The sequence below is a fragment of the Rana temporaria genome, chromosome 1, assembly GCF_905171775.1.
Source record: "Rana temporaria chromosome 1, aRanTem1.1, whole genome shotgun sequence".
NCBI lineage: Eukaryota > Metazoa > Chordata > Amphibia > Anura > Ranidae > Rana > Rana temporaria.
This window is the reverse complement of record NC_053489.1, coordinates 265695939-265718886: the sequence shown is the minus strand read 5'-3', so window position 1 is coordinate 265718886 and position 22948 is coordinate 265695939. Positions and strand designations below refer to the sequence as shown.

General features: G+C 39.9%; 1 protein-coding gene across 3 annotated transcripts in view; it reads right to left on the bottom strand.

Moving 5' to 3' along the window:
- Window positions 1-22948, bottom strand: part of LOC120941714 (protein FAM240B-like) — an 80238-nt gene that overhangs the window by 31310 nt on the left and 25980 nt on the right. For 2 of the 3 annotated variants that reach the window (XM_040355324.1, XM_040355333.1), the window contains exon 2: window positions 5-147. In XM_040355324.1, coding sequence (XP_040211258.1) covers window positions 5-147 — 143 coding nt within the window. Of the gene's footprint in view, window positions 1-4; window positions 148-21401; window positions 21487-22948 lie in introns of all 3 variants that reach the window. The other variant, XM_040355341.1, reaches the window with a different exon arrangement.

Genomic DNA, 22948 nt, shown 5'->3' with positions numbered 1-22948 from the left:
TTACCTTTTTAGGGCACTTTTCTGTTGTCTAGCTGCTTCGTTTTGCCGTGCTTCATTTTGTTTTTGAATTCTCTGTTCCCAAGCATTTTTAAGTTCACATGTTTCCAAAGCAAATATTTCCACACGTATGTACTGGTTGTTCATGATCTGCGGACAGATAAAAGTATTGATGGCAAGCTGAAAATATATCAATACTGTAGTATCTTTATGCTTTATGTATACTGTATATTAATCACACATTTGACAAAGGTGTAAAATGCTTTTTTGTGGGGTTTTTTTAAGACAGCTGTCACAAGCCTAACCAAATACATAACATTTTGTTTTGTTTGTTTTTTCTGAGCAAACCAAATATTGCATGGAACAAACGGTGCACGACTGACTCTATCTTTGCACAATTTCATCCTAATATGTTTGAAAAGTCTTACATCATTAACCACTTGCCGCCTGCCCACCGTCAAATGACGTAGGGATGGTGCGTCTCTCGTTCTGGGTGGACGTCACACGATGTTGCCCCAGAACGCCCGCTATCATGCGCCTTCGCCGTGTTGCTAGGACACGGCACGACCCTGATCTCTGTGAAGAGCCAATGACTGGCTCTTTAACCATGTGTCCAATCACAGCTTGTCACATGTAAATACGAAAGTCCCGGTAATCATCTCTCATCGCCTCACAATGACAGAGTGTGGTATATGGCATGTAAGCTGTATCTCAAAAACTAGAGCAGATAGTGAAAAATTGGTGCTATTTTTTGTAGCAGCTGGTTAAAAATACCCAGAAACAGGTCAAAACACTAAAATGTATGTTGGCCTGTGTAATCACCGAGAATGGATGGACTATGACAGACTGACCGTGAACATAACCAAGTACTCTTGGATCCTTCTCAAATAGGGTATAATGTACACACACTAAAAACACCAGTCCCCCCTCTCCCCTCATTGAACACCAATGTCCTCCCTTCCTTAACACCAATGCACCCCCACTTAGCAGAAATGTTCCCCATCTTCCCCCACTGATCCCCAATGTCCCCCTCTACCTACACTGAGTATCAGTATTCCCCCCTCCCCCCAATTAGCACCAATGCCTCTCCCCACTTACCACCATTTTTCCAATCTGTCCCTGCTTAGTACCAATGCTCCCCACTCTGACCCTACTTAGCACAAATGCTTACCTCTTCTCCTTTACACCAATGCCCCCTCTCCCCCCTTAGCACCAATCCCACCCTCTCCCCAATTATCCCCATTGTCCACTCTCTCCCCTAACCTAGCACCGATGTCACCCTCTACCTCCACTGAGCAACAATGTCCTCCTACCCCTTCTCATTGAGAACCAATATCCCACTTCTCACCCCACTTAGCACCAGTGTCCCCCCACTGAGAAGCAATTTGCCACTGTCCTGCACTTAAATCGGAGGTCCGCCCACCTGTGAAAGACAGGTATCCTGTCCCCCCCCCCCCGAAAGATGCCAAATGAGGCACCGGAGGGTGGGAGGAGTACAATGAGCGGATGTTCCACTTATGGGTGGAACTCCGTTTTAACACTAATGCCCCCCTCTTCCCTCACTGATCATCAATATCCCCTTTTCCCCCTGCTTAGCACCAATGTCCCCTCACTTAGCACTAATACCCTCCCCCTCACTGAACACTATTGTCACCCTCTCCTACCACTTATCACCAATGCCCCCTCTATCCCCCCACTGAGCACCAGTGCTGCCTTTTACCTTGACCATATTTTCCTCCTGCTGACCAGCAATTAAGGGGCACTATGACACTGTTGACCACTGCACTTTATACAATGTGGGGAATTTGTCAAAACTTAAGCAGCCAGAATCTAGAGGAGCTGTGCATGGCAACCAATCAGCTTCTATGTTTCATTTTTAATGCTGAACTTTAAACTTTTCAGTGCATACTGATGTACATTGCATAGTTATTTATCAAAGTGTTTATGGTTTCAACAGTTGTTGGTTTGCAAAGTAGTTTCCAGATATTTCAATGAAGGTCTTCTTTAAGGTAGGCTTAGACAAAGTGTTACATTTTTGTCTATGTTCTGTCTTATTTGTAAAGGTGTTCCTTTGGATTTAAGTATGTCCAAAAATCTCACCTATGGTACAGTAGTTTTGGTGGGTACAAGTACTGTATATGTGTGCAGTGTGTACTACACACAGGCTTAGTCTATACTTAAAGGGGTTGTAAAGGTACAATTTTTTTCCTAAATAGCTTCCTTTACCTTAGTACAGTCCTCCTTCACTTACCTCATCCTTCCATTTTGCTTTTAAATGTCCTTATTTCTTCTGAGAAATGCTCACTTCCTGTTCTTCTATCTGATACTCCACGCATTAATGCAAGGCTTTCTGCCTGGTGTGGAGTGTGGTGCTCGCCCCCCTCCCTTGGACTACAGGAGAGTCAGGGAGCTCTCTACATTGCAGATAGAGAAAGGAGCTGTGTGTTAGTGGGCGTCCTGAATCTCCTGTAGTCCAAGGGGAGTGTACCTCCCTTTGGAGACTGGGCTGCAGGGCATCCAATATGATGACCCCAAACACGCCTCCAAGACGACCACTACCTTGCTTAAGAAGCTGAGGGTAAAGGTGATGGACTGGCCAAGCATGTCTCCATAACTAAACCCTATTGAGCATCTGTGGGGCATCCTCAAACAGAAGGTGGAGGTGCGCAAAGTCTCTAACACCAGCCAGATCTGTGATGTCGTCATAGAAGAGGAATCCAGTGGCAACCTGTGAAGCTCTGGTGATCTCCATGCCTAAGAGGATTAAGGCAGTGCTGGAAAATAATGCTGGCCACACAAAATATTGACACTTTGGATATTTTCACTTAGGGGTGTACTCACTTTTGTTGCCAGTGGTTTATACAGGAATGGCTGCGTGTTGATTTATTTTAAGGGGACAGCAAATTTACACTATTTTACAAGCTGTACACTCATTACTTTACATTGTAGCAAAGTGTCATTTCTTTAGTGTTGTCACATGAAAAGATATAATTAAATATTTTAAAAAATGTGAGGGGTGTACTCACTTTTGTGAGATACTGTACATATTCTTTAAATGATTATCCACTGCTGAAAAATCTGGCACTTAGGAGTGTGATTTATAACTTCTACAACTGTCATCAGGGATTGCATTGCAACACATCACACGTAGTCTCCAATTAACACCCTGTTATTTCAATATATCAATGTCACTAGGTTGTAATGTTGGAATATAATCTTTGACAAGAGTGAATTTATATAGGTGTAGAAATACATACTGGAGCTTCCCAGACTAGAGAGATTATAAGCTTTAGCACAGAATTTGTATGAGTGTAACCCCCTATATATCAAAAGCGACATCCCGTGGGCCATCATTTTTTTTTTAATGGAACACACCAATTGGAATTGAAAATTAAGCTTTTAGATCAGACTTTCCCAGCCTTTTTTTTACTCTTGACGAACCCTTCAAATAGCTTGGAGATCTCAGAGAAGCATTGCTAAAAAAAACTATACAGTACCTACAGCTCACTGCAATAATTGATCGATAATTTGTCATTTTAATAATAGTAAAGTAATAATAACAACAGTAATAATAATAATAATAATAATAATAATAATAATACATAATAAAATTGTGGTGTGTCCTAACATTAGTGGTCAGTGTAACTGTAACCCCTTATGTTTGTGGTCAGTGAGAAATTTCCCACTAGCATTAATGGTTAGTTTAAGCATGGACCAATACTCCAATGCTCACTACTCAAGGAACTATTAGCATGTTTAGGATGGAGCCTAGAGTTCTACAGAATCCAGGTTGAGAAGGGCTGGAAGCAGGGAGCAAAGGTTGTATGCTTAGTATAGCAATTCTTCATCCAGACGCTGCTGTGCTACACCATGTCTGTCTCTGTATATAATCTGAGAAACATATGATATAGAAGACATACTGTATTTCATTGATCTACAATAGCCATGGCCCTTATGTTGTCACTGATAGCTTAGGGAACTGTCATTCAGCAAGGGGCCATAGTTACTTTTACTTTCTGTGGGCATTCACAATGTGATTGGTGATGAATTGACACGCTAGGAAATTTTTGGAGATTTTTTTATGCTTTTCATAAAGAATTTGACAAATGTTTGGGTGCTTTTACTGTTTGCTTTTTTTCTGTGTGCAATTAGCAGTACTATGTACCCCTCTCTCAGTCACATGTTGGGGTCTGATATCTGGAGGCCCACTTATAATAAAGGAGGCTTTCAGGTCCTGATAAGCTTCAACCTGTAAATGCCTACAACCACTAGGCCAGGGTTGTGGGGTGAAGACCTTCTATGCGCATCAACATGCGGACAAGGTGCTTTGCCAGGGGGGTTCTCCATGTTGAGGGCATATGGCCACTCACCTCCTCATCCTTTCCTGGCCTGCAAGGTTGCATGCTCAGATTAAGGGTCTGGTATGGATTTTTGGGGGTGGGGGAGATCACATGCATTTCTTTTTTATTTTTTGCAAATTTTCCATACCAGGTCCAAATTGATTTTGGGGGGACCCCCATGCGCCTTTTTTTACTCCAGCAAAAATGACTTTTACACAGAAAAAAAAACATACAGTTTTAAACATTTCACTGTCATCATATAAATATGGCATCTAGACTTACCCAAAGGTTCCTCTAAATATCGGACACTAAATGATTAAATGATCTGGTATGTATTTTGGAGGGTTCCATGCCATTGGAAAAAAAAAAACAAGTTGGCAGACAGCATTCATTTTACTGGCTTTTAAATATACATTTTTCGTAAAGGTCAGTGTTGCTGTAGTAGGTTGCATAAATCATACAGATGTGCCATGGCCCAGGCAGGTTTAGGGCATCTCCAAGCAGATTATTTGCATTTTTAGCGTTGCACTTTAGCATTATTAAAATAACTGTTCCTAGCAAAAAAATAATTTTGATACATGTTCCCCAGGGCAATGTCCAGCCCCCAGTATCATTTGTTTGACAATCCCTTATCTTTTAGTCTAGAAAATGGCCATTATGGATTTCTAAGATTCATTTCCCATTTGCTTCAGTGGGGTTCAGATTCAGCACCTGAACTTCAGAAAAGTATAGCAAACCTGCCTCGAACTGAATCCATGTATGTTAAGTTCTTCCCTACTGCTGTGCAAAGGTTTACAGGAGGCTTATATCCAAACCAATTCAAATATGTATGCTAAATCTAATGTAAAAATATATTACAATTTTTTAGTGGTAGATTTGCTTTATAGTTTTTAGCTTTTGTACATCAGATATTCTTCAACTTTATTTCAATGAGTTGTTCATAGCATGTAAAGCTGGCATTCAAGAATATTATACTTCAAAAGTATTGTGCAATAAGTTATTGAAGTAAAGTGTTTAAAATTCTGATTTTGTATGTAAATCCTGCCTTAAAACATCATAAGGAAAGAAAAATGTGATTTGCATCCCCGAAGCGTGACAATATTTGTTCTGCCATTTTGGTTTATCAGGATGTAACACGTGGCAATAAATTTCAAAATCACTTTGTTTTTCGATATATCTTAATGATCAAAGTGAATTTATGTAGGAAAACCTTTTGATATGAGCTCAAACATAAGAATATATTTTGAATTAAAGGCCCCTTATATGTTATTTATAGCCTATCATCTCTAATATGTAAATTTGAAAGCGAAGCTTCTTATACCTAATTAAAAAGGTACTTTGTAGCTATTTTGATTAGCTTTATGTTATTTGTGCAAATCTTATCCTTTCTATGTTCAACAGTCTGGTAAAGAAAGCTCAGAAAACTTAAGATTTTTGTCAAGAGCACTGAGGATAAAATGCTGAGAGCCTAGAGCAACCATTGAGAAACAGTAAACTAAAATTCAATGCACTTTGTACAGTGTAAAGTTGGGGTTAATTAATACTAAAGCATAAATGAGAATGAGTTAAGCCCTGTACACACGATCGGGTTGTCCGATGAAAACAGACCGATGGACTGTTTTCATTGGTCAAACCAATCGTGTGTGGGCCCCATCGGTTTGTTTTCCATCGGTTAAAAAAAATAGAACATGTTTTAAATTTTTCCTATGGATAAAAAAACGATTGTCTGTGTGGATGTCCATCGATCAAAAATCCACGCATGCTCAGAATCAAGTTGATGCAAGCTCGGAAGCATTAAACTTCATTTTTCTCAGCACGTCGTAGTGTGTTACGTCACCGTGTTTAGACACAAGGTCGGATTTTTGACCAATGGTGTGTAGGCAAGACTGATGAAAGTCAGCTTCATCAGATATCCAACAAAAAAATCCATCGGATTTGATTCCATCAGATATCCGATCATGTGTATAGGGCGTCATACCCAATGGCAGTAGTTAGGTTTAACTTTTAACAGTTAGGCCTCGTACACACGACCGAGAATCTCGTCGTAAAAAAAACATTGTTTTCAACGACGAGTTTCTTGTCAGGCTTGTCGAGAATCTTGTCACGCTTTCTTTGTGCACACACTGTGAAGACAACATTTTGTAGTTCTCAAACGCAGCGACGTACAACCAGGTCTCAAGTCCTGCGGGAATGCGTGGGAACAGAGTTCCTGCACTTTTTTCACAGCAGGAACTCCGTTCTCTTTGCAGGACTAGAGCAGTCGAGAGCAGCCGAGCCGCCCGAGCCGATCCTTCACTAAGCGGCGATGCCCAGCTCGAGTCACTGTCAGGGGCAGGCGAACCTTAGTAATCCTTTATGTTACTGCCCGCTTCCTGTATATGGATTCATCGGGTAGTGTGATTCTGTCACTTCCTCAATGCCGCAATGTCTCCTGGGAGCTTTTGTCATTGTTCCCAGGAGACATTGCGGAGGTCTGCTGTGAGTTATCACAGGATTTAGAAAGAACTTGCTTAAAGCGGCAGAACTCCGCAATGTCTCCTGGGAACAATGACAAAAGCTCCCAGGAGACATTGCGGCATTGAGGAAGTGACTGAATACCCGCACACTACCCGATGAATCCATATACAGGAAGTGGCCAGTAACATAAAGGATTACTAAGGTACAGTGGATCGGAAAAAAAAAACATTTGGTTTAGTAATTATGCATATGAGCGTATCTTTTTTTTTTTTTTGGTGGGGGATTGGATCTTGGGTGGGAGTTCCCACACTTTTTTCCCCAGGACTTGACCCCTGCGTACAACACATACGACAGCACTATAAAGGGGAAGTTTGATTCCACTGGGCCACCCCAGGGGCTGCTTTTGCTAATCTCATGTAACTGCGTGTTAAGTAAAAGTTTGGTGAGAGAGACGATTCACGCTTTTCAGTCTGTTACAGCGTGACGAATGTGCTATCTCCATTACAAATGCTACATTTACCAAAGGCGCGCTCCCATCTCATACTTTATTCTGAGCATGCGCGGGTTTCTAAGCATACACACCTACGTGTTTCTCATCGTAAACCAGCCTGACGAGAAACACGATGAGGAAATTGAGATTCCCAAAGAGAAAAAAGAGAACTTGTTCTCTTTTTTTCTCGTTGAGATCCACAACAGCTTTCTCGACAAAAAACATACACACGACCGTTAGAATATCTAAAATTTACAAAGATTTAGTTCAATGTCAATCAGGACAGTGTAGGAACAAACTAATGCTAAATAAATTGATTTGGCTGAGAGAAATATCAAATGTGGCACAGGTGATTTTAAAGGGGCCTCTATGAAGCACATAGGTGGAAGCTTTGATTTCTAAAGGGGCTTTTTTTAGCAGTGATCTTTAGGAGTCCAAATTAATATGTTCCAAGTTTTGTAAGGCAAATAGACTGTGCACTTTACAAGTGCAGTTGCATTGGTTGTCCCCAGTGGTTAGTGAATGTAATAACGCTTTGCTGATTTCCCTCATCCAATCATGCACAAGCAAAATTCTGTTTTTTATGTTTCTTGTACCTGGTTGGGTATTATTTTACAAAGTGAAGCTTCACCACATTCACTACGCTCTGGGGAAAATTTGTGCATCTGCACTTGCAAAGTGCTCGGCCTATTTGCCTTTAGTAAATCAAACCCTTTGAATGTCCACGATCTCTAACAACTCTTATTAAATCACCAGTCTCTGACTACTTTCTGCAGAATCACATTCACTAAATATTATGTGTAGCCCTTTAGTGATGTCAGGGGCCACAGTTAAGGATACATTAAAACCTTCTGTTGTAGCTGTTTTTTCTTACTTATACAAAAGCATTGTGCCATCAGTATATTATTTTAAAGGATGAGTTCACCTTTAAGAAAATAAAATAAATGCACATCTTTTTGTAGGTAACAAAATGTGCATTTATTATTTTCTTTACTTGGAGCCTGGAAAGCATTGCACCCGCGAGCGGCAGATCGCAGGTGTTATGCAGGACTCCTGCAGACTTCTCATTGTATCTGTCTGCTCGTACCTCATACGGGCAGACAGATACACACTGACAGGAAGAATGAATGAACTAGAGCCAAGTTAGTTTATTAAAACTACAAGCCGACAGTCACAAATGCTATTGAGACTTGTAGTTACCCATGAATGAATGATGTGGCCGGGCTGACGGTACCCTGCATGGCTGTGTTTTTTCAAACAGTGACAGCAGGCATCCAGAGAAGATGCCCGCCAACTGTCACTGGGGAGGGGGGGTGGTTGAGAGGCAGCAACTGCTTGAGCATGTTTCATGTTCCACCCTAAATATGGTTCCAAAAGATAAACTTATCCTTTAATTATATTTTCATAATTTTAACTATTTTCATATTTTCTTGTCCAGTGCCCCATATTCTGTATTTTTCTATTGACTTCTTTTAGACCATGCTATTTTCTGAAAGTGCATCAAAGACGCAGCTAAAACTGCATGTAAAAGGTGCATACAGATGCGCTTTGTCCAAACCACAGTACACTGGTGTGAACCTGGCCTTATTATTGTTTAAAACTATAGTAAAAAAGACACCAAAGACACACAAAAAACAAACAAACAAAAAAATAAATAAAAAATAACGGTGCCATTAATGCTGACAAGGTTTATGACACATTTATACTATGTACTATTGTGTTTCATACTATCAGGAAGTAAATGAAAACATATCCTCAGTCTCTTCACACCTATGTATCTAGTAAGTAAGATTAACAACTAATCAAATACTATTAGACAAATACTCTTCTGTTGCCCTTTTGACAAAAACCTATATCATACATAAGTGTGGCTTGCTTGCTGGGCTGGTTAATCAATTACTTATATAATTTCCACACATCAAGGGCCCACATTGGGGCAGTAATTTATCTCTTTGTGTCTTCCCTGTTAAACTCTTCACAGCATTTCAGGCCAATCCTCTGGTAGACAATTTTCCTAGCTTGTTCTACTGCTACTATTCCATAAGTTAATATTAAATATTGATTCTTATCTTCCTCTGGACCCAGCCTAGCTACAAAGAGTATAAATCAACATTAATGCTTAAAATAATAATAGCATAATAATTATATTTGTCCCTGGAAGATATCTCAAAATTTACTCCAAAGTGGGCAATTAAAACCCCAACCTTCATCTCCATTTCCAAATCTGCTTGATCTTTATATATAATATGGATGAATTAAATAAGGAAATTGGGGCCAGATTCAGAAAGAATTATGTTGCGCAGCGGCGGCGTAACGTATCCCATAGCGTATCCCGTAGCGCAAGCCCGCCTAATTCAATTGGGGCGGGCACCATTTAAATTAGGCGCGTTCCCGCGCCGAGCGTACTGCGCATGCTCCGTCCGTCAAATTACCCGACGTGCATTGCGCTAAATGACGTCGCAAGGACGTCATTGGTTTGACGTTAACGTAAATGGCGTCCAGCACCATTCACGGACGACTTACGCAAACGACGTGAAATTTAAAATTTCGAAGCGGGAACGACGGCCATACTTAACATTGCTTAGACCACCTAGGAGGCAGCCTTAACTTTACGACGTGTATCGCTACGGAAACGCCATAAATTTAGATCGACGGGCATCGCGGACGTTCGTGAATCGCCGTAACTAGTCATTTGCATATTCTACGCCGACCGCAATGGCCTCGCCACCTAGCGGCCAGCCTAGAATTGCAGCCTAAGATCCGACGATGTAACACAAGTTACACCTGTCAGATCTTAGGGCTATCTATGCGTAACTGATTCTATGAATCAGTCGCATAGATACGACAATCGTATCTCAGAGATACGACGGCGTATCAGGAGATACGCCGGCGTATCTCTTCTCTGAATCTGGCCCTATGTTTATATGAACTAGACATGTGCAGAACGATACAATTTGTTTAGTTTAATTTTTGATAGATTTGTTATGTTACTAATTTAGTTCTGCTATGGAATTTGTGTAGTTTTGGTTAAAATTTGTTTAGTTTTCGTTAAAATTTGTTTAGTTTTCGTTAAAATTTCTTTCATTAATACATTTTATTCGAAATAACAAATTTTGTAAGAATTAACGAATTCCAACTTTTCAGAATAGTTAGAATTAGGATTGGTCCAAAAATAATTAACCGTTTCAATTTCTGTGTGAAGAAATAGCTGGTTGTTTAGCAGCGGGCCAGGAAGCTGGCTGCCTGCGTCCTTAACCTCCCTGGTGGTATGATTCTTTCAGAAAAAACATGCTGAAAGCGGTACCATTATTTGCAAGGAAATTTGGCGTTTTATATTGTAGGTCTGTAATTTTTAGAAATAACTCACTTAAATCTGACCAAACAAGATTCTAATAGGCATCCCGGGTATGAAATTTTTTTAAAAACAAAATTATAAATTATAATATAATAAATAATTATAAATAATTATAACAAATAATAATATAATTATAATAACAATTATTCAATAATGTAATCAAATCAAAATCACTGAAATTTGCTCAGTTGCAGAATTGTTGCTGTCATTATTTTTTTTTTTTTATGACGAATTTCCCCACAAATCGCTATCGCACAATTCTGCAAGTGATTATAATTTATTATCACTGTTTTTTAGCTGATCTAAAACTATTTTTGACATAAAGGGACACTTTTGGTTGCTATGGACAATCTACAGTTTGCAGGGAGAAAGAAACGTTTTTATTATATAAAATGACATGCATGACACAGGACAGACCACTAGGGACAAGGGGGGTGTGTTTTTTTTACATACAGTACTGTAATCTATAAGATTACAGTATACTGTATGTAAAGTGTTTGTTTACTTTTTTGAATTTGGCGCCGTTCTCCGTCCCCGTGCGTCGTAACGTCGCAGGGAACGGAGATCGGCGTCACACAGAGGCACTTTGTGAATCGAGCGAGGTCCCGCTCGCTCACACAGCGCGGTGGCATCGCTGGATCCAGGGACAAGGTAAGTAAACCATGCCTGTGGATCTAGCGAGGCAAGCCCGAGTCTGACTCGGGGTTACCGCTCGCAGCAGGAAAATCTAACCCCGAGTCAGACTCGGGAATACCGCCAGGCAGGTTAACAACCATGAGTCATCATCTGTCAGCGGGCTTTATAAAGATAAAGATTGCTGGCAACTTCCCGGCAATAGAATTTTTTTTAAAAATGCCATGGGTCTCCAAAATCTATCCTAGACCCTTATCCAAGCATGCAACCAGCAGGTCAGGAAAAGGGAGGGCGAGCGAGCAGCCCCCACCCCAAAGCACCTTGTCCCCATGTTGATGGGGACAAGGGCTTCTTACCGACAACTCTGGGCTGTGGTTGTTGGGGTCTGCGGGTGGGGGGCTTTTTTGAAATCTGGAAACCCCCCCCCCCCTCCTATGTGAATGGGCATCGGGTATCATACCCCTACCCATTCACCAAAATAGTGTCAAAAAGTAAGAAACACAGGAAACAGTTTTTAACAAGTCCTTTGTTAAAAAATAAAATAAAAAAAGTGTCCCTTAAAGTCCATCATGATGCCTGTCGACCTGAAAAATGAAAACTTCAAAAAGCGCTTTGCCTTCTATGAGGCTATCCTCTGTGCCCTGTCTGCCTTCTCTATAGCTTAACAGCTCTTTGATAGGCAAGGGGTGGGGCCACTCAGTAACGTTACTGGTAACGTTACCTGGTGGCACCGCCCCTTCTAAATTCAGGTGACATCATGTGATGTCAGAAGGGGTGGTTCCACCCGATGTTTTTTAATAAAGGATTTGTCAAAAACTGTTACCTGGGTTTCTTATTTTTGACACTTTTTTGATAAACGGATATGGGTATGATGTACCCGATACCTATTCACATGGGGGAGGGTAGATTCTGATAAGCCCCCCGCCTGCCGACCCCGAAAACCACAGCCCAGGGTTATCGGAAAGAGGCCCTTGTCCCCATCAACATAAGCCTGGTATGTACTGAAGGGGGGACCTACGCCATTTAAAAAAAAATTCTATTGCCTTGCAATTGCCGGAATTCTTTATCTTTATATTCAGTGGTAGCCCCACTGACAGATATATATGACAGATATATATGGAATGTAAAAGTCCTTAAAGTGCAAAAAAAATTGTTATCTCAATTTATCAATTGGAATAAATTCCCATGAATATTATACCAAAAACATTGTCCATAAAATCAATTAAATCTGTATTCTTAAAGTTGTAATTTCCAAAGTGACTTGTGCATGAATCTGATGCAATTTCCAGTGTAAAAGAGGTGATTCACTCGTGATCCCCTCCTGGTTCCACACTCGCCAAAAAGAGTGCAGGGGTAATGTGCATTCAGGCAGAGTTATCTCTGATCTCAGTGTCAGTGTTGATTCCTCTTCCCTGATAATTCCAGTCGTTTGGTAGGTTGATTGCGTCACTTCCAATTTTGAACTTTTGTCTGTGGAACGCACGAACTCTGGGCTGATGTTACTACACTAGTGTTAGTGTGGCTTTTATTAGTTCTAAATTGCTTTGACTGAATAAACTCACAAATCACATTGGAAATCACAACTTTAAGAATACAGATTTAATTGATTTTGTGGACTATGTTTTTGGTATAATATTCATGGGAATTTATTCCAATTAATGAATTGATATAACTACATTTTTTGCACTTTAGGGACTTTTGCATTCCATATATACTTTTTATTTATGCAATTTTTAATGTTTTTTAGTTTTCAATTTTTTTATCAATATGGACTGATTTGCACATACTGTATGCTGTTTATTAGCGTACATGGATCATCACTTTCACTGAACACGTAGAGGATGTTATGATGTAAAACACTATATACACATATTTTAATTAACAGTTTTGGGAGTGCCATTTTACCCCTCCCCCATCTCTCCCTTCCACCATGACATCACACAACACTCTCAGGCACCGCCTCTGCCAGACCTGTCCCCCGCTGGTGCCGTCTACACACACAGGAAGCAGGCACTCAGATGGTTATGCGTGCAGTTCTGAGCCGAGCATTGCAGCCATATTTTTTACTAGCAACCTCACTGGCATGTACTGGCAGGAGAAAAGTCCCCATTATTTACTGGCTGCCAGTAAAAATACTGACAGTTGGCAACATTGATAAGTATTAACCCTTTCCTTGGCAGGGTGTTCGTTTTAAGAACACCTTATTTTTTTAATATAATTGAATACTATTTCTAGTAAACCAACTCTAGTGAGTCAATTACAAACCCTCTCACACCATAAAGTTATAAGGATGGAAGCATTATTCAGTTTGCAGCTCTGCGACTTTATGTATCACATATCCTCTTCCAACCTGCTCATTACACTACAAAAAAGCGTAATCACACTGCTAAGGTCTTCTCTGTGATCCCTTTCTCCAATAAACAGCATAAAACAACTTCCATCAAGCCCTTACTGCCAGATAATAAGACAGATTGGAAGCAATGTGTAAAGCAATGCTGCCATGCGGCCTGATTGGCTCATAATCTAGGCACTTACATGAACCTAGAAATTAGAAAATGTGACTTAATATAGATGCAGTCTTACATTTCTTCTAAGAATTCTAGATAAAAAAGATTGGATTTAGTCATCACTTTTTTGTATATAATTAGGGAATGTAGTACAACAGAATACCCCAATTTCATTTGAGTGTCTAATTTTTATAATTGTGTAATTGGTGTGTTACCATACAGTTCCTATAGAGTTCAGCGTGCCAAAAAAATTACATAAATAATTCAAATATTAATCTTTACATCTTTAACAACAGTAAAACTGCTTATAAAATTGAAATTAAATAGTAAAATATGTGATTGCAATTATGTTGCTCTACTGTTTGTACACAGAACCCAGTTATACAGTAGCGATAAAGATATTGCTAAGATTCACTGAATATCTTCAATCTTATCAAAATCATAGCAAGATAAAAAGTGCCTGGCGTCCTGAAAAAAATTATTAGGTATCATAACAAAGATATTAATATAACATTATTATGTTGAAAGCACTTTTTGACAAACATAAATCAATATATGAAAGTCTCAAGAGCTTATCAGAAGTAACGATTCCTGAAATTTGTAGAAGATTTCTCATATAAAAGACTGTATTGTAGAAGGTAGATATTTTCTAGACATGTGCATTCGTTTTTGTCCGAATGAATTTTCGTCCGAATTTCAGGTATTTTCGTTATCGTTTTAACAAACGATAACGAAAGCACAGAAAACGAAAACCGAAAGATCCGACATAAAAAATGCTTTATTTTCGTTTTCGTTTTGTGGTCGAATGTGCCTAACCTTAACTATTAGTCCAATAGTGTTCTACATAGAGAGAAAAGATTTGACATAGAGAGAAAAGATTCGAAATAGAGAGACATGAAGAGTCAATTTTTTTTTTAAGATTCTATCGACCTGGGTCCTGTCCCAGGGGACATGTATCAATGCAAAAAAAAGTTTTAAAAACGGACATTTTTTCGGGAGCAGTGAATTTAATAATGCTAAAAGTGAAACAATAAAAGTGAAATATTACTTTAAATTTCGTACCTAGGGGGGGTGTAAAGTTAGCATGTGAAATAGCACATGTTTCCAGTACTTAGAACTGTCCCTGCACAAAGTGTCATTTCTGAAAGGAAAAAAAGTCTTTTAAAACCGGCTTTGCGGCTATAATGAATTGTCGGCTCTGGCAATTCAAAGCAAATCCATTCATTAAAAAAAAAAAAAAATAGCGTGGGGGTACCCCCAAATTCCATTACCAGGCCCTTCACGTCTGGAATGGATATTAAGGGGAACCCCGCCGTCAATTTAAAAAAAAATGACGTGGGGTTCCCCCCAAATATCCATTCCAGACCCTTCAGGTCTGGTGTGGATTTTAAGGGGAACTCCACCGCAAATAAAAAAAAATGGCGTGGAGTTCCCCCAAAAATTCACACCAGACCCCTTATCCGAGCACGTTAACCTGGCCGGCCGCAGAAAAGAGGGGGGGACAGAGTGCGGCCCCTCCCCTCTCCTGAACCGTACCAGGCCACATGCCCCAGTCTTCCCCTTTGCTGGGCTTCCCCAGTGACGTAGCAAAGGGTGCATCAGAGGGTGCGGGGTCACGTGACGGGTGGCCCCGCCTCCCCTATATAAGAAATGTCACAGCTTCAGCCGCTCATTCGCTGGGCTGTGTCCTGCGGTGAGAGGAGGTCGGCGATGCTGCGCTCTGAATGGATGGATCTTCTCATCGCTGGACTGGAGATCACCCGCACCCGTCGCTGGATACAGACAATGTTAGAGCAGGAAGCCGGGAACGAGTGTCACCGCTGGATTTTTTTAATTTTTTTTTATTAATAAAGGACTTTTTTCTAGGTGTGTGTGTGTTTTTTTAACTATTTACACTTGCTTCGTGAAATGGTAGGGGTACAATGTACCCCATTACCAATTCACATAGGGGGGGCCAGGATCTGGGGGTCCCCTTTGTTAAAGGGGTCTTCCAGATTCTGATAAGCCCCCCCCACAGACCCCCACACCCACCGGGCAAGGGTTGTGGGGATGAGGCCCTTGTCCCCATCAACATGGGGACATCCTCCCCATGTTGAGGGCATGTGGTCTGGTACGGTTCATGAGAGGGGGGCCGCACTCTGTCCCCCCCTCTTTTCTGCGGCCGGCCAGGTTGACGTGCTCGGATAAGGGGTCTGGTGTGGATTTTTGGGGGAACTCCACGCCATTTTTTTTTTAAATTTGGGGTGGAGTTCCCCTTAAAATCCACACCAGACCTGAAGGGTCTGGAATGGATATTTGGGGGGAACCCCACGTTCACTTTTATTGTTTCACTTTTAGCATTATTAAATTCACTGCTCCTGAAAAAACCCTATTCGAGACTCCAAAAGCCTTCAATGACAGATTCGACATAGAGAGAAAAGATTCGACATAGAGAGACATGAAGAGTCGACATTTTTTTGTGTCAAGATCATAGACTTCCCCCTACATTGGATCTATCTCAGGTTCAGCTAGGTGTAAGAATCGGCTCCCGAGGGGCTGAGCATTGAAGATTAAGAGCAAAGAATGCATTAAGGTAGAAAAACTTTTAGCCTCTACACTCATTTTGAGCTCTAGTTGTTGTAGTGTCACATTATGTAGGCCTAACTGCACCAACAATACATGTCACAGTTGGAGGTAATCAAATTCAAAGTTTTGGGTCTGAAGGCCATACACACTATTAGATTTTCTGGAGATTTTTGTCTTCAGATTTACCAAAACCATGTAGTGCGAGGGCCTGCCTGATTGCATAAAAATTCTTAAGGTTTGACTTCATATTATATGGTTTTGGTAAATCTGAAGACAAAAATCTGCAGAAAATCGAATACTGAGTATGGGATCTCAATATTTCCAGACTTATATATCTCATTAGGAAATTCAATACCACGAGAACTCAACTGCAGTGCCCTTAGGACTGTAAGTAGTTTAGGTAGGGATTGTTTGGACCAGAGAGGTTTATTATGGGAAAAGTAACTTATTTCAGGGGAAAAAAATTCAAGCACAAACAAAAAATGTTTCAATGAAACCTTCAGCATGGAGGTACCCAATCCACATGGTGTAAATCATCTGTAGGCTATATTATGCAGTGAAAAGGAAGAGAAAACACATATTATTAATTTGTTAAAACAAGGCCAAAGGTAGAAAACAAGGGATATTGCACAAATTGTAAAAACAATTTAGATGTTAATTCTTCCCATTATTTTAAGAGGGAGATCCATCAACTGATCAATTTTGCGTTGAAGGTTTTTTAAAAGAAATTGAAAGTTATTATTGATATTGTTTTTAGAGGAGCCTGTATGGTTATACTAAGGTACTTAAATGTATGATTATACCAAGATACATAAAGGTGTTTATCACCTGTAGTCTGGAAGTAGGAAGTACCAAACAAACAGACTCCTGATCTATGGGGACATTTTCCCCAGTTAACCGCGAAACCCATTTAATAAATTCTGTTGGCGGGAATTGGGTATATAAAGCATCTCACAAAAGTGAGTACACCCCTCACATTTTTGTAAATATTTTATTATATCTTTTCATGTCCTTTCATGCCCTTGTCGGGCTGGTTTTCGACGAGAAACACGTTCGTGTGTATGCTTAGAAACCCGCGCATGCTCAGAATAAAGTATGAGACGGGAGCGCACCTTCGGTAAAAGTAGCGTTTGTAATGGAGATAGCACATTTGTCACGCTGAAACAGACTGAAAAGTGCAAATCGTCTCTACCAAACTTTTACTTAACACGCAGTAACATGAGATTAGCAAAAGCAGCCCCAAGGGTTGTGCCAGTGGAATCGAACTTCCCCTGCCATCGTACGTGTTGAACGTCACCGCGTTTGAGAACGACGAGATTTGGTCTTGACAGTATGTACGCAAAGAAAGCTTGTCAAGTTTCTCGACAAGCCTAACAAGGAACTCGTCGAGGAAAACGATGTTTCATTTACGACGAGTTCCTCGGTCGTGTGTACGAGGCCTGAGGATCTGAAAAAAATAATTGTTGCTCTCCATTTCTTCAGTGTTGTCACATGAAAAGATATAATAAAATATTTACAAAAATGTGAGGGGGGAACTCACATTTGAGAGATACTGTACCTCTTTCTATAAATAACATATACAGATATGTTAAGAGAATGGACTGTAATGATGTCCAAGTAGCTACTCTACAACTCTTTTAAAATATTGTTACATTTTATCTACTGTATACAAAGAATAAAACATCATATATTGCAAACACATTTTATACACCTACGTATAGTAGATGTATATCCAGCATACAGTATATATCAACCTCAAATTCAAATTTTATATCAATAGTGGAATATCCCAGGGGACAAGCTGTATCTTTTTTTCAATGCATTTTGTAGGCAGTGACCATTTCTTTAGGAGAGGGGTAGACACAACTACGCTACAAAGGAAAAAAATATATATATATATATATATATATATATATATATATATATATATTTAACAACAACATGTGCATTTGAATAATAGAACTATTAACTGGGTTCACATGTGGAAAACTGCATACAGGTACAGTAATATCACAGTCCTGAGTCCACCCTGGGTGAGCACAGGAGCATTATAAAAAAAGACAGGACTAGGAGGTATCAATATAAATGTAAATCCAAAGTTATGTGAGTATCCCCAGATTATTGTAAAGGGGTAGCTCTAAGTAAATACATTCACAAAAATCTATTTACTGTTCCACTCTAACCTGGTAATCAAGATACCACCTATCAGCTGCAAGCCATGTATATTGTTGTAAATAAATATATAAAGAGATTGTGCTGCATCTTTCAACAGAAATCCTTAACCATAGCATGGTACATTGTTTAAACAATTGTATCAATCAATTAAAAATCATCTCCGGAAAGTACAATTAGCCAAGAGAATAGACACTATATGATGAAATACACCAGACCAGAGACCATAGGAGTGCAGCTGCAGCAACCTGAAAATCATACAACAATGATCATCTTCCAAGGCTCTATTACCATCTCCCTCATAAACCCCCAACGTTGTCAGAAAAGGTACATATGCATAATAATTAGCATAGTACTGCTAGATCATATACAGCAATCCAAAAAGTCCATCTACAAGCTCACCAGGTATGGTAAAATGCTATAATATGAGTATTCCTTCCTTATGCAAAGTGTGGGATGCCAGGCAGTAACCCAAAACCCCAAACTCATGAAAGATATCCAAAAATTAGAAACAATCCAGGTCCACCAAATATACGAGAGCCTCATCATTCAGCCCAGGAAGATTTTACCCCCTTCATGACCAGGCTATTTTTTTCAATACTGCCGTTTGTTTTTTTAAATGACAATTGTGTGGTCCTGCGATCACCTCTGTGGTTCAATTTTTTTGCGCTATAAATAAAAAAAATTGTAAATTTTGCTATAATACATGTCAAATAAAAAAAAGATTAAAAAAATCAAATTTCTTCATCAATTTAGGCTAATATGTATTCTTCTACATATTTATGGTAAACAAAATCCTACTGTTATGTGTAAATTTCACCTTTAAATATTGATATCTAATACAAGGATGTTTACAGAGCATGGTACAGAGAGCTGGAGCTCAAAGCTGGTGTGCTATTTCACAGTTACCTGACTATCAAAAAAAGAACACTTTAAAAGTTTTTTTTAGAAATGCACAAAGCCACAGTACATTCTGTTTAATGTATATTGATTACTTGTCTTTCATAAAAATTCTACAAGGTCTTCTTTTTGTAATTTTTTTTATTGTACTTTCATCATTCAAGGATTTGGGAAAGAGATATTATACAGAGACAGGATACTTTTGAAACAGAAAATACTGTTGAATAAGAGGTTTTCACATTTAGATAATCAGCACTATATTCACAGACAGAAAGAAGGCAGTAATAAGTTTTGACAGTCAAGTTTTAGACAGTTTCCCTGTACTTGAAGGATGATTTCCATAGGCAGATCAGCATGAATAAAACTTAACATGATTATGTTGGTAGGTCATCAAGCGTGATTACTGAGCAATGTGACATCTCTGTTCCACTGTATCTGACAGCAATCACACTCCTGCTGAGTAATACTAAAAGAATCAGAAATGAAGAACCATTTTGATGGTTTAATTTGTTCGGAGACAGTATGGCTCATTTCATGATTTCTTATTTTATTTATTTTATGTCCTTATTGACTGGGTGTTTAAAGACTTCCCCTAACAAAGGTGGGTTTTGAGACATACGAATATGTCGTAGATGTTATATAAAGAGAGAAAATATTCTAGTTAAAAGTAATAATAAAACAATACTGCAGTGTTAAATTACTTTGGATTCTACAATAGAAAGTGTTGACATTTTATATAAAAATCAATATCAACATTTGTTTATATGTTTATATGTTTCTGATTTAGTTTTCATTTTTCTGCAGCCAACAAAGAAGAGAACGACTGAACTGAATTTCTGGTGCATTCACCTTAAAGCAGTGGTTCCACCCGCAATTTTTTTTTTAAAGTCAGCAGCTACAAACACTGTAGCTGCTGACTTTTAATAAGGACACTTACCTGTCCTCGGCGCCCGCGATGTCGGCCCCCCCGAGGCCGATTCCTCGATCCTGGCAGCTCCCAGCGTCGCCATCCTTACTGAGGGAAACAGGCAGTGGAGCCTTGCGGGTGCTTTCTGGGATACAAACAGTTCCCAGAAGGCAGCGCGCCCCATTCCCCAGAAGACACCGCGAGGAGGACGAGGAAGTAGACCTGCCGCGCACTAGGAAGAGGCAGATAAGGAACATCCACATACTGTAGCAACCGGCATTTCTGGTAAGTAACCACATTTTTTTAGATTTTTTTGCAGGTTTTTGGTGTATTTTTTTTTAGGGTGACTATTCGTCAAATGACTATGGGGCAGTAGAGAAGTAGGGGACTCACAAGGAGAGGAGACCGATCGGTGTTCCTCTGTACTGGGAATACACCACCGGTCTCCTCTCACCTGACAGGATGTGGATCTGTGTGTTTACACACACAGATCCACGTCCCTGCTGTGTGACAGGCAATCGCGGGTGCCCAGCGGACATCGAGGCTGCCAGGCACGTGCATCGGCTCCCAAGCGGCGCTTTTGTGAATGGGCGGCTGCTTTCTGGGATGCACACAGTTCCCAGAAGGCAGCGCGCCCCATTCCCCAGAAGACACCGCGAGGAGGACGAGGAAGTAGACCTGCCGCCCACTAGGAAGAGGCAGATAAGGAACATCAACATAGCAACCGGCATTTCTGGTAAGTAACCACATTTTTTTTGATTTTTTTGCAGGTTTTTGGTGTATTTTTTTTTAGGGTGGAACTTCACTTTAATCTCCTAGAAATGATAGGAAGCTGAGGTGCTGTAGTTCTTACTAGTAGTTTTGCAGCTATTTATGAAAATGTGGCCTGTTTACTGTATTTAACAGGAACCTTTGTAAAAAATACATACACAGAAGTAATGAACTTTGAAACAGTTGAAGGCAGCATTGCTTCTAACAGCTACATGGGGACAAGGAAAAACAAGAGGGGAAATGTTTGCAAAACTGTAACATTTTTTTTTTAAAGGTTAAAACATTTACAGTTATTTGAGGAAAATACCTCCTCACTTCCAATAAATCTTCAAACATCTTCCAATAATTGGACAGTAACTGGAACGGAAGTGACTGGAAACCTCCCTCTGAAACTGAATTACAGAAATGAATTAAAACTATACAGAGGTTCTAAGTTTTCTCCATTCTATTAAAAACAAAAATAGGTAATCCAATTTATTTTCCATTAAAAAAGAAAAAAATGTAGGGAAGCTGCTGGAGCAATTTTAATCTGTTGGGTCTTCTTCAACATTTACTAACTTGGGAACCTATTAACTCTTTTTCTAGTAGCCCCTGCTCTCCATTTTTCACCTTAGGTGGCCATACAATTTTCACATTTTTTAACCAGTTCAATACAGGACCAAGCCAATTTTCAGCGCTGTCACAATTTGAATGACAATTGCGCAGTCATGCAACACTGTACCCATATGAAATGTTGATAATTTTTTCCCCACAAATAGATATTTCTATTGGTGGTATTTGATCACCTCTGCGGTTTTTATTTTTTGCGCTATAAACAAAAATAGAGCGACAATTTTGAAAAAAAAAAACACTATGTTTTTTTACTTTTTGCTATAATAAATATCACATAAAAAAAATATATGTTTTTTTCCCCAGTTTAGGCTGATATGTATTCTTCTACATATTTTTGGTAAAAAAATTGAAATAATCGTATATTGATTGCTTTGCGCAAAAGTTATAGGGTCTACAAAATAGGGGATAGATTTATGGCATTTTTATTATAATTTTTTTTACTAGTAATGGCGGCAATCTGTGATTTTTATCATGACTGTGACATTGCGGCAGACATATCGTACACTTTTGACACTATTTTGGGATCATTCACATTTATACAGCGTTCAGTGCTTTAAAAATGCACTGATTACTGTGTAAATGTGACTGGCAGGGAAGAGGTTAACACTAGGGGCGATCAAGGGGTTATATGTGTATCCTAGGGAGTGATTCTTACTGTGGGGGGAAGGGACTCACAAGGAGAGGAGACCAATTGGTGTTCCTCTGTACTGGCAACACACCATCGGTCTCCTCTCACCTGACAGGACGTGGATCTGTGTGTTTACACACACAGAGATCCACGTCCCTGCTGTGTGACAGGCAATCGCGGGTGCCCGGCAGACATCGCGGCTGCCTGGCACGTGCATCGGCTCCTAAGCTCGTGCCCCCTAGAGGCCGGGAAGCCAAATACGTCAAATGACTATGGGGCAGTAGAGAAGTGGGGGACTCACAAGGAGAGGAGACCGATCGGTGTTCCTCTGTACTGGGAACACACCACCGGTCTCCTCTCACCTGACAGGACGTGGATCTGTGTGTTTACACACACAGATCCACGTCCCTGCTGTGTGACAGGCAATCGCGGGTGCCCGGCGGACTTTGAGGCTGCCGGGCATGTGCATCGGCTCCCAAGCGTGTGCCACCTAGAGGCCGGGAAGCCAAATATGTCAAATGACTATGGGGCAGTAGAGAAGTGGTTAAAATAATTTTCCACTTACAACTTTCTGAGTTTGTAAAAGACCCCCCAAGCCATAATTTATTTTTTTA